Source organism: Podarcis bocagei (assembly GCF_964188305.1).
Source record: "Podarcis bocagei genome assembly, chromosome: 13".
Lineage (NCBI taxonomy): Eukaryota > Metazoa > Chordata > Lepidosauria > Squamata > Lacertidae > Podarcis > Podarcis bocagei.
Window position 1 is genome coordinate 22,387,295 of NC_138138.1, and position 17,294 is coordinate 22,404,588.

General features: G+C 46.4%; 1 protein-coding gene across 5 annotated transcripts in view; it reads left to right on the top strand.

Moving 5' to 3' along the window:
- Positions 1-17,294, top strand: part of CALCOCO2 (calcium binding and coiled-coil domain 2) — a 33,258-nt gene that overhangs the window by 6,534 nt on the left and 9,430 nt on the right. For 3 of the 5 annotated variants that reach the window (XM_081166553.1, XM_081166552.1, XM_081166556.1), the window contains exons 2-7: positions 9,280-9,479; positions 10,438-10,540; positions 10,723-10,856; positions 13,358-13,483; positions 15,656-15,814; positions 16,044-16,171. In XM_081166553.1, coding sequence (XP_081022679.1) covers positions 9,288-9,479; positions 10,438-10,540; positions 10,723-10,856; positions 13,358-13,483; positions 15,656-15,814; positions 16,044-16,171 — 842 coding nt within the window. In that variant the 5' untranslated portion in view covers positions 9,280-9,287. Of the gene's footprint in view, positions 1-2,781; positions 2,921-3,253; positions 3,278-9,279; positions 9,480-10,437; positions 10,541-10,722; positions 10,857-13,357; positions 13,484-15,655; positions 15,815-16,043; positions 16,172-17,294 lie in introns of those variants that run through there. The other 2 variants (XM_081166554.1, XM_081166555.1) reach the window with 2 other exon arrangements.

The following is a 17,294-nucleotide window of genomic DNA, read 5'->3' on the forward strand; positions in this document are numbered from 1 at the left end:
TGTTTTACTGCAAGAATATATATGAAGCATTATGAGGAGGGCTGTGAATTCAGAAGCAGCACGTACGTGTGTGTGTGTGTGTGTGTGTGTGTGTGTGTGTGTGTGTAGACCTGGGCTTAATCCCACATATCAAATCTCTGCCTGAGATCTCAGAGATTCCTTGTTAGTCAGCACAGAACACACAGGACCAACGGCCAGTATAGTAGGATGTGTAACTTGTGATTACCTAAAACATTTTTCATATTTAGCAAAGCAAGTCTCTGCCCTCTGCATTCTTTCCACCTACAATTTCAGCAATTATGAAGCTACGGCACTTTCATAGATCGCTCATATACTGCATAAGTTACTTCCTATAATGTAGTGGTTAAGTTCACTGGTTAAAATCTAACCTCTTCCATGAGTTCGCTAAGTGGTATTAGGTAAGCCACTCTCGTAGCTTTTATTCTACCCCGCACACCTGCAATATGTATATGATAGCACTATCTTTTTTGTAAGGGTGGCTGGGATTTTTTGAAGTACTTTTGAATACCATAAAGCATGATAATAAAGGCTAGATGCTAATGTAGCTAAATAAGACCACTGTAGATGCTTGCAAGTTAGGAGTGATGCTATTAACCACTACTAACAAACATATTTTCAGCTTGCACTGTTGTGGATCTCTCCTCCCCACCCGCCAACTACTTGCATCCTCTGGATTCTTTCTAGACTGAAACCACTGTCTCTCTCATAGCCTTTATTCCCTTTCTAGACCTCTTTGTTTACCTTCCCCCTTTCATGTTCCTTAATCCTTGGCCTGCGTTCCTTCGCAGTGACATCCTGTTGACCAAAACAATCAGCATGCTTTATTTCAGCAGGCAAAGCGTGGGGAAGCCCACTTGGCAGCTTGGGAAAAGAGAGCATTTGGGCTGTTTCCTGGCTGGCCTAAGAACTTGTTTCTGTTTCCCCATCTATAGACAAATATCCAAATAAATCCCCAAACACCATTCAAAATGAGATTTCTAAGAATACTCGGGCAATGAAATTAGCTACTGAAAGGGAAGCTGTTGGAAACTTAGGAAGGAACTTAGGGAGATTAAATGCTTGTCAAGGTTGCTTTGGATATAGGTGGAGCCAACCTTATATTTGGCAATTTGCCTGCTAGCCATAAATGGAATCCAACAGCCTATGTTTCCATGCTGGCCATGGAAGAAGGTGGCTTTCCTTCCTCTGCAGCCAACATGGAGATGCAGTTTACTAGAAGGCTAGTAATAAAAACAGACTTGCAGGCTAATAATTTTTGCGGGCATATTTACAAGGCTGAGTCCTCTAACTGCTGGTTCTAGCAGGGCTTCTGCAGGATTGTACTCCCTGGGACAGATTGCTTTGTCTTCCACTCTGCTGCCTTTGATGATCTCCAAAATCTGCTGCACCATGGGGCTACATGAGAAGTCATCCTCATAGGGCTGCTGGTGCCCACAGCTGCCTGTGACTGTTAGTAGGGGATTTTCTTCTGGTTGTACAGGAAAATGCGAAACATGACAACTAGAGGCCAAGTTGAATTGAGACGGGGACTTTCCCAAATTGGTGGAACAGCATGTCCTCCAAGCATGTCCCTTGCTGGCTCAGATTATTCAGATGTCTGAATTTTTGGTTTTGCAAAGCAGTTGATTGATTGATTGGAATTCCTTGTGTGGCCTTTTGATGTGCCAGCACAGCAATATGCAACTGATGCTTTGGCTTCTCTATGCTAGTTCTGGATTGACCCCCCCCCCCAGCTGTCTAGGTATATGAAAACTACTTCACAATCCCTGCTTTGTTCTACAGCAGGCACCCCCAAACTCGGCCGTCCATCTGGTATGCAGGCTGAGACCCTACCTGCCCGCGGACTGTCTCACCAGAGTGGTGCATGCTCTAGTTATCTCTCGCTTGGACTACTACAATGCACTCCATGTGGGGCTACCTTTGAAGGTGACCTGGAAACTACAACTAATCCACAATGCAGCAGCTAGACTGGTGACTGGGAGCGGCCACTGAGACCATATAACACCGGTCTTGAAAGACCTACACTGGCTCCTAGTACGTTTCCGAGCACAATTCAAAATGTTGGTGCTGACCTTTAAAGCCCTAAATGGCCTCGGTCCAGTATACCTGAAGGAGCGTCTCCACCTCAGTCGTTCTGCCCAGATACTGAGGACCAGCGCTGAGGGCCTTCTGGCAGTTCCCTCACTGCGAGAAGCCAAGTTACAGGGAACCAGGCAGAGGGCCTTCTCGGTAGTGGCACCCGCCCTGTGGAACGCCCTCCCACCAGATGTCAAAGAGAAAAATAACTACCAAACCTTTAGAAGACATCTGAAGGCAGCCCTGTTTAGGGAAGCTTTTAATGTTTGACAGACTATATTGTATTTTAATATTTTGTTGGAAGCCCCCCAGAGTGGCTGGGTATAAATAAATTATTACTATTATTATTTATTTATTTACAATTCCCATCATCCCTGACCGCTGGTCCTGTTAGCTAGGGATGATGCCTGTTCTCCAGTAAGATCGCTATGGCATTTCAGTGGATCTGCTCCTGTGCCTTTAAGAGAAGCCCCAACAAGTAGTATAGCTTGTGTGAGCTAGAAGGTAAAGTGTTGGTTTAGGACCAGGGAGACCCAGTTTCAAATTCCCACTCAGGCATGCAGCTCATTCAGTGATCGGTCAGTCAGCATCTCTCTGCCTCACTGAACACCCAATAGCTCTATAAATATTGAAGCGCAGTTGTTCAGAAACGGGGCCAGTGAAGCTTTTCCTGGCATGGATGGGGAAAGCTTCACCGGCTTCATTACTGCGCCCACCATTCTGATGTTATGGCACACTTGGAGCAGTAAACAAGTATGCTGCTGTCTTCTGCCGAGCTCTGCCACTTGACTTGGACTCGGCATTTGATGGCCTTATGGCACAGGTAGGTGGCAGGTGTGTCTCCTAAACCCTGCACCAGAGACAATTGCTGGAACTCGTATAGGGTGCGGCTCCTCAATGACACATGGAAAGTGAAAGCTGCAGGCTATTGTGGTTCTGCTGTAGGCAGGGTATGCTGTTAAATGCTTTCTCAATTCCAGGAAACGGCAGAGCTGGCTGCTGGCTCTGTTTATCTCAAAGTTTGCCTATTCAGAAGAGGATGGAAATGAGCAGCACATAAAGAAGGACTGGCTTTGCTTTGTGCTGAAGAATGTTACGCATCTGAATCTCTCTTGCAGGGAGCTCTCAAGTCCTGGGATAGTAGAAGGAAGAGATCTAGAGGCTGTTCAGCAAGAGACGGGTGTGGGCAGGATGGGTGCTGTATCTTGTCTCCTTCTATTTTGTTCTGCTTCTCTTTTTATTATCTATTTACTACATGGAGCTTAGGGACGCGGGTGGCGCTGTGGGTTAAACCACAGAGCCTAGGGCTTGCCGATCAGAAGGTCAGCGCTTCGAATCCCCGTGACGGGGTGAGCTCCCATTGCTCAGTCCCTGCGCCTGCCAACCTAGCAGTTCGAAAGCACGTCAAAGTGCAAGTAGATAAATAGGTACCGCTCCGGTGGGAAGGTAAACGGCATTTCCGTGCGCTGCTCTGGTTCGCCAGAAGCGGCTTAGTCATACTGGCCACATGACCCGGAAGCTGTACGCCGGCTCCCTCGGCCAATAAAGTGAGATGAGCGCCGCAACCCCAGAGTCGGTCACGACTGGACCTAATGGTCAGGGGTCCCTTTACATGGAGCTTAGGGTAGTGTATATGCCACTCCTCCTCATTTTTATCCTCTCAACAACCCTGTGAAGTAGGCAAGGCTGAGAAGCAGCAACTCAACTCAGCGAGTTTTGTAGTTAAGCAGGATTTGAACCTGTGTCTCCCTAGGCCCTAGCCTGACCCTCTATACTTGTTAGACCATGCTGGCTCCCCTGGCTAAGCCAACAAATGCTTACTGGAGCACAGGAGCAATGCACAGGAAACATCAACAACCTTGCTGAGGAAATGACTGCTTTGGCAACATATGTCTTCCAGAACTCGGGTTTATTCTTTGTTTCCTTCCTTCCTTCCTTCCTTCCTTCCACCACCTAAGGCAACGGTGGGAAACCTGTAGCCCTCTTGATACCGTTGGTCTACAACTCCCATCATCCCTAGCCATTGGCCATGCTGGCTCAGGCTGATAGGGACTGAAGTCCAACAATGTCTGGAGGGCTTAGCAGGGGTCAGCAACCTTTTTCAGCAGGGGGCCGGTCCACTGTCCCTCAGACCTTATGGGGGGCCGGGCTATATTTTGAAGGGAAACGAACAATTTCCTATGCTCCACAAATAGCCCAGAGATGCATTTTAAATAAAAGCACACATTCTGCTCATGTAAAAACACCTGGCAGACCCCACAGATAACCCAGAGATGCATTTTAAATACAGTGGTACCTCCGGTTACGAACTTAATTCGTTCTGGAGGTCCGTTCTTAACCTGAAACCCTTCTTAGCCTGAGGTACCACTTTAGCCAATGGGGCCTCCCACTTCCGCCATGCCGCCGGCACGCGATTTCTCTCCTCATCCTGAGGTAAAGTTCTTAACCCGAGGTACTACTTCCGGGTTAGCGGAGTCTATAACCCCAAGTGTTTGTAACCTGAGGTACCACTGTAAAAGGACACATTCTACTCATGTAAAAGCACACTGATTCCTGGACCGTCTGTGGGCCGGATTTAGAAGGCGATTGGGCCGGATCCAACCCCCGGGCCTTAGTTTGCCTACCCATGGCTTACAGCCTTGCCTTGACTTAAGAGCTGCTCATGGAGGCAGTTTTTCTTCAGGGAAGGGTAGCCAACATGGTGCCTTCCAGACATTGGAATACAATTCCCATTATCCTTGGCCACTGACCATGCTGGCTGGGACTGATGGGAGTTGGAATTTGACAACTAGAGGGCACCACATTGTCTACCCCTCCTTTAGGGTGAGGAAGCAGGAGTTCTAAAGATGTGAAGAGGCTGTCAGTGCTGTTTTCTCCTCCTGCCACCAGCACCGGTCCACACGTTAACCTTGCACACATATCTACATGAAGATGCAATCCAGTAGCACAACTATTGTAAGGAAATGGAATTGTGCAACAGGACTACTGCACTCTTGTCACATCCTGTGTTAATTTCAGCAGAGCTTGTGGAGGAGAACGTCCCCTGAGTTGTCCTCTGTGGGTCAAATCAGTTCACCTGCTGTTCTGCTGCCCTTGATGATACCCAAGGTCTGCCACACCGCAGAGCAATGTGAGGAGATGTTTTCCTCATAGGACTTCTTCTGTCAACAGCTGCCTGTGACTTTTATTAGGGGATTTTTCCAGGGTGTGCAGGGAAAAGGAGCAGCATTACAACTTGAGGCCACGTCAAATTGAGATGGGGGACTTCCCTTCATCCCCAGATTTGTGGAACAGAATGTCCCCTAAGCATATCGCCTCCAGGCTCGGTTTATTCAGATTTCTGCTATAAATAACTCCAAATCCTACCACCAGACACCAGGGAACCTGCAGATGGAACAGATTTCTGAAAAGATTAATGAAGTTGCCTTATCTGGAATGTTGCCTTTGTTGGAGCTGTGGGGAAAGTGATCACAGAGATCTGGAAATCTTCAGAGCTTCCAGTATTCTCTTTCCATAAACATTAGCTTAAGAAACATCCCCACCCCGTTTAAAAGTAAAAGCAACATTTTTGCATGGATCTGTGCTGTGCAACTTGAGATCCGTGAGTGTTCCGATATCCCCCACTCTCTCTCTCCCTTTTTAAGTATTTAAATATTGGTGTCATCAAGACCGGCATGGCTTGATTGTGATGCCAGCAAGCGGAGCATCAAAAACAAATCATGCCTATTTGGCTGCTGGCATCCCCACCAATTTCCTTCACCCTGTATGCCCTCTCTCTCTCTGTTATCTGGAGCGGTCATGTCTTGCTGCTCTTCCGCTGCTGTGAGGATCAGCCAGGGAACTCGTGCTTCTGCTTTCCTGGAATTGGGAAAGCAGGAAAGCTGTCTGGGGAGAGAGCTCCTCCTCTCTGGTGACTGGCCAGGACCCGATCAGGTTGCTCCTGAAGCACCAGAGAGAATATTTTATTTTAGATTGGCCCAAGACAGAAGTCATCAACATGGTAGCCTATAGATAATGGTAGACTCCAGCCCCCATGTGCCCCAGCCAGCATGGATGATGGGAGTTGGTAGTTCAACAACTCCTGGAAGGCCCCATCTTGGCTACCTTGGCTTGAGTCAGCATTTTAGCTGGTGTTCACCAAAGACGCTCCCTTTCTGCTAATTAACACTAGATTCAGGTAGGTAGCCATGTTGGTCTGATGCAGTCGAAATATATATAAAAAATTGTCCAGTAGCACCTTAGAAACCAACTAAGTTTGTTCTTGGTATAAGCTTTCGTAGGAAGGTCTGCAAGTGTAACAAAACATTTATTGGGCGTGAGAAGAGGGGGGAACCTTTGAAATTATGGCTCCGCTATCAACTGGCCTGATTTGCACTTTCAAAAATCCCCCCTCCTTGGAGCGGGGGCTGCTTAGAGGAGGAAAGCCTCCCCACAGTACATGGGTGGTGCCATTTTGGCTAAATAAACACTGGCCCTGAAGTCAGGAAATAGAGGGGGGAAATAGGGCCTGCATCATAATGTTGCTGTGTAGAGCATTTAACAGTAGCAATCAGCTGTGTCTTCTTAGAAACACTGTTCCATTTCTCTTGGGTTTTCCATTTCCCCCACTCCTGAGGCTTCAGCATTCAGTGGCCTCTTGAGCATATTCAATCATTCCCCATTGGGCTGTTCAGGGGTAATTTGGCTCCTTTTGATTCCCCTGCTCCCCCCTCCAGAATGATTTGTGTGGGTTTCTTTGTACTTCTGCAAATTTGGGGGGTTCCCTTGAATATGCTCCTTATTGTCTGTGATACTATTTTAGACAAACAGTTAGTGGTGTTTGGGAAACTGAAGATTTCAATTAGTGTAAAGGAAGAATAGGTTGTAACCCACCAGGATAATTCTCCTCTGGGAGCCCAGATAAAGATATCCCCAGTGGATTATGCACTGTGGGACAAATTTATCTGTCTCCACTTTGCTGCTATAATAATGCTTTAAGTCTGCTAACTGAGGAGACCGTTTCACCTGGTCTTGTGGTAATAACCATTTCCATAGAACACCTCACTATTCAACAAGTTGGACTTTGGAGAGTACACTGGTGCCCATTATAGATAACTATATTTAATTTATTGTTTGTCCACGGGCTTGCCCTGTTTGCTCAGGTCAGCAAATGGCATTATGAAATAACCAAGTTGGCATGCTCATGTTTGCCATTGCCCAACATGTTACTACTATCTGTCGTTCCATCTTTAACTATAAAATAAATTCATGTGGCTATACTGCTGTTTCATCCAATTCCTGCTCCACACCCAATTCTGCTTCAGTAACATCTGAATGAAATGTACATGGGTCTGGTGAGTCATGAGGACAGTTCCCATGTTGGTACTGCCAGCCCCCAGAAATGTGTCGCGTGCATGTTAGACTTGTCGGGAATGCGGACAGCTATGCTCAAATACGAGCCTTCAGTCTGATCTGTGGAGGAAAAGAATAATAACAAAAGAAGTGTGCTCACGTACACTACATTTCCGTGAGAAAAATTGTGGTCACACTGAAGTTCACGTGGCCGCCAGTAGACGGCCATGCCAACTGCAGTGTGGTGACAGAAAGCAGCCGGCAGGCAGTTGGCAGGCAGCCCAGGAGAGTTGCTGAGGATGGAACTGTTATTTAGGAGACCCCCTGTTCCCCTCACAGAACCACAATTCCCAGAGTGGCTTAACAAACAATCACTCTTCCCAGGGAACTCTGGGATTTGTAGCTCTGTGAGGGGAATGGGGAGTCTCCCAGGCCCATGTAGGGAGAGGGGCAGCTGGGTAAAAAAAAAAAAAATCCAGTCAAAGGCGACTATGGGGTTGCGGCACTCATCTTGCTTTCAGGCGGAGGGAGCCAGCGTTTGTCCAGAGACAACTTTCCGGGTCATGTGGCCAGCATGACTAAGCCGCTTCTGGTGCAACGGGACACTGTGATGGAAACCAAAGCGCACGGAAACACCATTTACCTTCCTGCCACAGCAGTACCCATTTATCTACTTGCACTGGCGTGCTTTCAAACTGCTTGACAGGAGCTGGGACAGAGCAAGGGGAGCTCACCCTGTTGTGGGGATTCGAACCACTGACCTTCTGATCTTCAAGCTCAAGAGGCTCAGTGGTTTAGACCACAGTGCCACCCACGTCCCAACTTGGCTGTCATGCCAAGAATGCCACGTGCCTCCTAGACGACCAGGGACTTCTGCCCCATCTGTCAGACAAGCTCTGCACAGGTCTCAGCACCCTTAGCAAACCACAGCTCCCAGAATTCTTTGGGGGGAAGCCCTGAAGTTTACAGTGGTACCCTAGTCCTTTAAATGTATGGTGTGAATGTGGCCCTAGTGACCTCATTACAGAGGCCTGGTATAAAACAAGGCACTCATTGATTTGTAGCTCAATCTTTGTCACCATGCTTCATACATGCACATCCCAGCTGTGTGAGGTTCCAAACACACCGCTGTGACGGGAAGGTAAATGGCGCTTCCGTGCGCTCTAGTTTCCGTCACGGTCTTCCGTTGTGCCAGAAGCAGTTTAGTCTTGCTGGCCACATGACCAGGAAAGCTGTCTGTGGACAAACGCCGGCTCCCTCAGCCTGAAAGTGAGATGAGCGCCGCAACCCCATAGTTGCCTTTGACTGGGTGTAACAGCCCAGGGGTCCTTTACCTTTTTATCAAACACATACACCGGAAGAGATACATACATCCCACAGAGAGAGCTGATAGAAAGGTAATTTTGAGCAGAGAAGTGGTGAGTGGGAAAGGGATAGCACACCACCTCCCCTCTTTGTTTCTCCAGCAAAATTCCTTTCTCCCTCCCCAAACTACTACTACTATTGTTGTTGTTGTTGTTGTTTATTTCAACAATGCTGGGGATCCACATGCAAATGTGTAGTTGGTCCCTTACAAGAAAAAGGATGGGGTTTGGGCAATGGTGTTTTTCCTACTGTAGGGTTAACATTCCCTTTCCCTGCCCTGTAACCTTTCCTTTGCTCCTGTGTTCAATGCCAGCAATGTTTTATTGGGCAAAATTCCTCCAGTGCCATGAATATCTTGTTGTTAAGATACAGTTGAGATGACATCCTGAGGTCAAAATTAGCTGTGGTTGTTTTTAACTGCCCTTGGTTTTCTTTTTGGTTTTCTTTTTTTCCATTTCTGTTTTCCCCTCATTGTCCTTTTTACAGAATCCAGGATGGAAGCTGCATTATGTAACAATTCAGAGGAACCTCCCACTTCTGCCGTCCTGCTAGACTGCCGGGCCTTCAATCAGGTCATCTTCACAGACATAGACAAATACTATGTCCCTGGAGCAGATATAACTTGCCATTACAACATTTCTCGGCACATCACCCCACGCCGGAAGGACTGGGTGGGCATATTCAGGGTAAGTCTGCTGTCATTTATGGCGCACCGTGGACATTGGAACTGGCTTATGATAAATTGCAATCTCTTGCTTTATAACACAGCAGTCAAAGCAGGGTTATAAAGCTTCAGAGGAGATATTGTTCTCTGGACGGAGTACTTCCAGAAAGCTGAGGGGTTTGTCAGAGCGGGGAAGGAGGAGAGATAATAGCTGATTGGCTGAGGCAGGGTGAGGTTATCAGGAAGGTGTTCTACACTGGGAGAGCTTAGATCTTGGATGATTGCATATGCACTTTTTTCCTTAAAAAAGAATTAAAAACCTTTAAGTGCTATTAAGAAATTAAATTGTGTGTGTGTGAATGTTTTCCTTTCCTAGAAGGAAGTAGAATGATGCATTTGTTGGAGCCAAGTGTGCATAACTTTGCAAGTGTGTATATTACAAACACCAGTTTTGTACCATTTTCACTGTTATGGCTTCATCCAAGCAATCCTGGGAATTATAATCTGCTGGGGGTGTGTGTGCTGTGAATTCTTTTGTTTAAGATCTCATCAGAGTGAGAGAGAAATTGTTGTTGTTGTTGTTGTTAATAAACTGGTTTAAGGATGATGTCCTTAAAATCTTTAGTTGGACTTTCCTCTTCTGTGTGGACATGTGATATAATTGTCCTGTAAACCCAGTGGCTACCACCCTGGGCCATGCTGCTTTAGGGAGTGGCATGCCGGGCTCTGGGGTACCTGGCCTTGCGCACCACCTTGGGCTCCAGCAGGCCGCCCCCAAAGTTAAGTGCTGCCGGGGGTGCCCTGCCCCCTAGCTACGCTATTGTGTAAACCTGCTGTGTAAATACGTCTCTTGTTTTAGAACAGGCTGCTTTTAGTGCACTGGATTAGAGCACGAAGAGGACAGCTTGTTAAACTGTCACTACTCCTGGCCTGTTTCTCGGTTCATCGAAGGATCCCACTCACATATTTTGATTTTGCAGGTGGGGTGGAAGACCGCTCGCGAATACTTCACGTTTGTGTGGGCGCCTTTGCCAAGGAACCCCGACAGCAGCGACGACGAACTTCAGGAGGTGCTCTTTAAAGGTCTGTGGCAGGAAGGGAAGGAGTTGGGTGGTGTTATTTCTTGAAATAGGCATTGTTTGCATGCTAAAAAATAAATAAACTTCAGTGCAATAAGTCTGACCAGGTAGAAGTCAACTTCCTATGTTAGCTTTGCATGCTTGAAGGAGCTAAAAATGACATGTGGCTTTTTTTTATTCTTTCAGCCTACTACCTGCCAAAGGACGATGAATATTACCAGTTTTGTTACGTGGACCAGGATGGCCTCGTCCGTGGAGCCAGCGTCCCCTTCCAGTTCCGTGCAGAGACCGAGGATGACATGTTGGTGGTTACCACGCAGGTTCGCTTCCTTCGTTTGTGCCCTGCGCTTTGTAGTGGCTCATTTGCAACATTCCCAAGCCTCTACCAATCCATTATGGCTCCTTGTCTGTTCCCTTCTTCTGCCTTTGTCACTATGCGTAGTCTGAACAGGATGCCTCACTATACACTGCATGTGGCTCACACTGTGTCGTGTGGTAGTCTAATTTTCAGAGCGGGGAAGGGAGTGCGCCATGCTATCCTAAAGGTGACATCTGTGCCCTTACAGTAACCTCTAGTGACTATTTCTATGAGTTCCTATATGTGATAAAAGCACAGTGCTTTGTATGTAGAAGATCCCAGGCTGAAGCCCCAACCTCTCTGGGGGCTTTTTGCTTTTTATGTTTTATGTGTGAGTAGTTAATGCAGACGAATCTATCTCCAGCGCTGCTTTAAAAGGCAGCGAAGCAGCCAAGAAGAGAAGCCAAATGGAAATGCAACCCTGCTCTGCCTCTGTACTCTCCTGCAATTGTTCTTTTTTCCTCTGTACTTGAGACGCAAGGCCACCAGTATAGGGGGCACTTGAAAAATACACATGAGCAAAAAAAGGGCCCTGCCCCAAAGAGCTTACAGTCTTTGAAGAGGACAAATGGGGAGAGGGGGTTTGATTAGGCACAAATGTGGCTATTGTGTACCTAGGCTTTGTTTTGGATAAGGCACCAAGGGATTAAGGCAGGTATGTCCAAAGTCTGTTTTGGGGGCCTAATCCGGCCCGCTGGTTAGTTTAATACGGCCCCCACAGGCAGCTCTTTCCCGGGGTAAAATCCAAAATAAAGGTCAACAATTCAAATCCTTAAAAAATCCCCCCTTTGGGAAAAATCCCCCCAAAAGGTCAATAACTTCAATCCTAAAAAAAGTGAACAACTTTGGTCGGCCCTTATGCATATGTTCACTTCATTAAATCTGGCCCTCTTAGAAAAAAGTTTGGGCACACCTGGATTAAGGTTAACATTTTGTGGAAGAAAGGGATGCGGGTGGCCCTGTGGTCTAAACCACAGAGCCTAGGGCTTGCCGATCGGAAGGTTGGCAGTTCAAATCCCTGCGACAGTGTGAGCTCCAGTTGCTTGGTCCCTGCTCCTGCCCACCTAGCAGTTGGAAAGCACGTCAAAGTGCAAGTAGATAAATAGATACCGCTCTGGCGGGAAGGTAAACGGCGTTTCCGTGCGCTGCTCTGGTTCTCCAGAAGCGGCTTAGTCATGCTGGCCACATAACCCGGAAGCTGTATGCCGGCTCCCTCGGCCAGTAAAGCGAGATGAGCGCTGCAACCCCAGAGTCGTCTGTGACTGGACCTAACAGTCAGGGGTCCGTTTACCTCTTTACCTTTGTGGAAGAAGAGGGATTGGGAGGAACAGGCAGAGATGGTGCTGCAAGAGAGGTGCTTTTTCAGGTAGGGAGTTTCCCTGCCAGAATGGGGAAACACGGAGGCATTTAATAAGCCAAGGCAGCATACGCATCATACATTGAAAGCATTTAGTGGCCCGCAAAGAATCCTGGGTTGCTGTAGTTCCCCCTCCCAAAAAACTACAATTCTTAGCACCCTTAACAAATTGCAGTTCTCAGGATCCTTGAGGGGGAAGCTATGTGCTTTGAATGCATGGTATGTACATAGCCCCCCCCCCCCAAAAAAAAACCCTTTGGGCTGAAGGGGGTAGAGTCAAAAGCAACAAAGCTTCCCAACATTTCAGATTGTGGAGAAGATCAAATTCTGCTGACACATCCTCTTCCAAGTCGGCCAAGTTTTAAGAAGGGAGCCCCCAGAGAGCACATCTGCTCACAGTGTCAAGTGCCTTGACTTAATCAAAGCATTTGACACCGTGAGCAGCTGTGATCTCAGGAGGGTCCTTTTTCAGTCCTCCTTATGTCACACGCTGACTTGCCTGAGACTGATGTCCGGAGGCATGTGCTGCTTCATCTGTCGACCTCCTTAAAAAACAAAAAGGGAGAAAGAAATTAAACCTGGCTAGGGTCCACTTGCCTTTGCCGTGCTGATATTTTAGTCGCAGAGTTTGGTATGGGTGGCTAAATATGCATCACCAACAAAAGAGGCAAAGAAAATACAGCTTTTGCATGACATTTGCGCACAATAGTGAGGAAAGCTGCGACCAGGATGCCCAAGTGCTGCCTGTTGATGAGCAATGCTACAAAAGATGGGTGCCACCCATCTGCTGAGCAATAGCAAGAGCCCTGGGGGTTCCAGGCACTCACCCAGGGTCTGTGTTCCTTTGGAGAATTGAGACATGGTGGAGACTGTTGTAGCTTCAAGAAATATGGTTTATTCGCCTATTTACACCTTCAGTCTGCATGGAGGGAGTCCAGATCTTACAGCATGGTTATTTCAAGAGTGACTTGCCTCCCACAGCAGTGTAGCCAGCCTTCAGCCAGCCTGCCCAAGATGGATTCCGGTCTCTCTTCTTCCTCCTTCTTTTCCCCAGAACACCTTGCTAAAAAAAAACCTGCATTCTTTTTTCCCTTTTGCTCTTCCAGGGAGAAGTGGAGGAGATCGAGCAGCAAAACACAACTTTGCTTCAGGAAAACCAGAAATTGAAGGAAAACCTTAAAAGCCTTCAGAACCAGAATGAGGACCTGCAGGAGAAACTCAAGGCAGCAGAGGTAGGATACACACACAAAAAACATAATAGGGCATGGGTGCCATTGATGAGCAGAGCAATTAATATAAATTTTATGTTTGTGCCCTGGGCTGCTTTCCTTTCCTTTTCTTCCATTCAGTAAGTAAGACACCATTATCAGAGTTCAAGGACACATTCCAGCTAGGCAAGGAGGCTGTGAAGCAGGGCAAGAGAGGGGTGTGACCTGGGGAGAATTTCAAGGGCCAGATGGAGTGTTCTGGAGGGCCACACTCAGTCCCTGAGCCTGGGGTCTCTGCATGGATCAAATAACTCTATATAGACTTCCTTCCCATAGAATTATGTTTATAAGTGCAAGTCAGTCTCCACAGAAACTGCCACAGCAATAAAGGACTTGCAGATTTATTTTAACAACATTTGTATACCACTGAATGGTAAATAAAACCTCTTAAGTGGTTTACAAAGTGCATAAAATGTACATTAAAATGGTCACTGAAAGGCAAGATTTAAAAACAACTTTTTTAAAAAAGCACAATGCAGAAAACCAGTAGTTAAAAGTAAATACTAAATGATGCATTGCTAAGTGTTCTGTGAACTGCCCTGAGATCTATTGATGAAGGGAGTTATATAAATTTAATAAGTAAATAAATTTGCATCAGCCCACCTAAGTTCCACCAGTGGTCTAGTATGAAGTTGCAAAGTAAGGCTAACACTGAAGTTCGTTCCACACATCATGCGTTTAAATGGTTCGTGCTTCAGTGTGTATTTGTTGATGTAAGCTGAGGCTGCTTATCTCCTTCAAGCTTTTCCCACACCACATGCATTTTAATGGCTTCTCCCGTGTGTGCGTTTTTGCAGTGTAAAGTAAGGACTTATCCACTCTTACCTTTCCTCCACACTTTCCAGGCACATTTTAAAGCTCTGTGTTGCATGCTCTTCTTTTTGCCCTGGAGCTTTCCCCTCGTAAACCCGCTCTTTAAAGCAGAATTGGAGCAAACTGCAATCCATAGAAACCCCGAATTGCCGTTGGTTGCATTTTAGCTTTAAAGAGTGGGTTTTCACGGGCACACCAAAAAAGAGGGCACTCAGACACGGAGCTTTAAAGTGCCAGCCTGTGCCTGGAAAGAGCAGGGCAAAACTTAAGTGTGATTAAACCCTAAGTTTGCTACTTCAGCTAAAGCTCTTTCCCCATTCCATATATTTATATGGTTTCTCCCCTGTATGGGTTCTTCAGTGCATCGTAAGGCTACTGCTCCAGTTGAAGCTCTTCCCACACTCCAAAGTAGGAATACATTTTGATAAATGTGTATGGTTAATCCTGATTACTTAGTGCATCAGAAGTAATTTTGGCAGGGACCGAGTGGAAAGGAAAAAATGTTTTGCACATAAAAGGTCTCGGGTTCAATCTGTAGACTAGGAAATATTCCTGCCTGAGAAACCTGCAAAACCACGGCCGGTCAGTATAGACCGAAGACGGAGGACCTATGGCCCCTCAAATAGAATTTCACTGATTTCAGTAGGTCTTCTTTGAATATAACTTAGCAGGATACAGCCCAAAAGATACAGAACTTACAAGAAGCTGGTGAGAAAACAAAGGCATTTGCTCATGTTGACGCACATGAGGATGGGGAAGAAGAAGGTGCAATCGACACATGAAGCTAACTTCATCTTTGCATCTAGTCCTGCAAGTTTTTTAGAGATGCAAATTGCATCATCTTGGTGCAGTGGTCACTAGTGGGGTCAGAGCAGGCATGGAGGGAGAATGTAACCCTTTCCTCCTCTGTAACAGGTATATGCTTCAGAGGATAACCTCTATTGCCACACAGATACCCCATGTAGATAGTAGATTCAGATGAGAGATTTTCCTTGTCATAGCAGCAAAGGGGGAGACGGTTAAATTCCCCCCACATGCCTGCTCTTGTATCTCGCTTATAATCACTTATTTCCTCCACCACCACCCACAAGATGATGCAATTTGCCTTTTAAAAATAATAATAATGCATGGTTAGTTGCAAAGATGAAGTTAATGTCAGGTGTAGCTTGGTCCCAAGTGTTTTCAGAAAAAGCAGGAGCTTTCTTCATTCTTTGGTTCAAGGAATCCTTCAAGCTGCAGTTGTACCCATATAAATATTTAAACTCCAGCTTTAGATGTTACAGTTGCTGTTCTCACCTCCCCACCCTGTGTTTGTGTGTCCAGGAAAAAGCAAAGGAGCTTGAAGATAAAGTCCATTTGTTGCAGACTGGGACCATGGAGCTCCAGAGAGCTCAGGATCTGCAGGCTTTACAGATGGCCTCTGGTCAGACGGAGTTGGCGGCAGTTACAGAAAACAGTATCAAACTCCAAAAGGAAAAGGAGGTAAAAATATAGAGGCCGGTTGAGTAGAAGGTATTCATCCATGGGGGTGGCAGGCAGCATTTGAATCTTGAGGAGATGAGCTTTAAGTTTTGAATTGGCCGGGTGAACGGTGGGCGATTGTATATTTGCATCTTTGTAAATACGAAGTACATTTGGTTTTCCTATGACACTGAGAGCAAATGAGTGATTCCGATTCTCCAGTTTTACCTTCCTGTCTCTGACTCTTCAGGATCTGCAGAGGAACTTGGATACTTTAAGGAGCAGCAAGGAGAATCTCGAGGTAGAAGTGAATATTCTCAAACAGAAGTTTGCAGCTCTGGAAACACAGAACAGCTCCACCGACGAAGAACTGTTCCAGTGAGTGCACTTTTTCTTCTTCTGTAGTTTGTTGGCTTAAATGGCAATAGTCTTGCAGTTCCAAAATCCAAAAGAGTTTTCTTTCCTGGCCCCAGTTGTTCCTTAACGTTAGCAAACTGACTGCCAGTAATTTCATTACTGATTTGTTTGTCCGCATAACACCATCAAGATTCATTGCATTTTATGGAGTCGCTGCCTTTATGGAGAGCCTTAAGTTCAGTGTGACAGAGTGGAGGTATGGACTTGGGAGTAAGCAGGGCTTGATGTTTTCTGGATGATGTTTTATTGTGTTTTTAACATTTTGTTGGGAGCCACCCAGACTGGCTGGGGCAGCCCAGCCAGATGGGTAGCATATCATCATCATCATCATCATCATCATCTTGTTGAGCTGGAGTTGCCATAGCTGCCTATTGGTGGTCAACAGTCTTAACATTTTATTATATAGTAAGATGCATACTTAGGCTTAGTTGCAACAATGTATGGGGACTAAGAAGTTAAGCCAGATGGTGAATGAGGGGAGGAGAATGGGGCTTGAGGAGAGTCTAGAGCTCTTAACAAGTGGGACCTGTAACAATATTTTATTGTGGAATGCTGATGTTCAGGATAGCAGACATACCATTTCCCCACCCGCCCTGCTCAACAGTTCACATACTGTGTCTGCTGAGCATGCTCAGACCTCATTGGACTGTGTAGTTTACCTCCTCCCTCAGGTTTTTATTCTCCCTCCCCAGTATATATTTTAGTACTTCTGCAAAGCTTGAGATTCTCCCCAAACTGCTGATACCTCTCTCTTGCAGAGGCTGTTTTGGCTAGGGAAGCAATGGCACCCAAGGCCTGGATGCTGGATAATAGAGGGAATGATTTAGAATTAGAATTATCATCTCTGTGCTCGATGTTCCTTTAGTTGACATTGCAAAACGAGCAACTGGAAGCCATTCAGGCTCCACAGAATCTCATGTTTCCGTGTAAGGAGAGTAGCAGGAGGGTAGCCAAAATCCAGGCTGTGCGACCTCTCTTGTAACGCCAAGTATGAGTCACAAAGCAGGGACACTGACTCCTCTGCAGGGTCTTGAAAACTTTGAACCTGCAGAGGGACAAACGGAGCCTTTTGGTGATTCTGAGA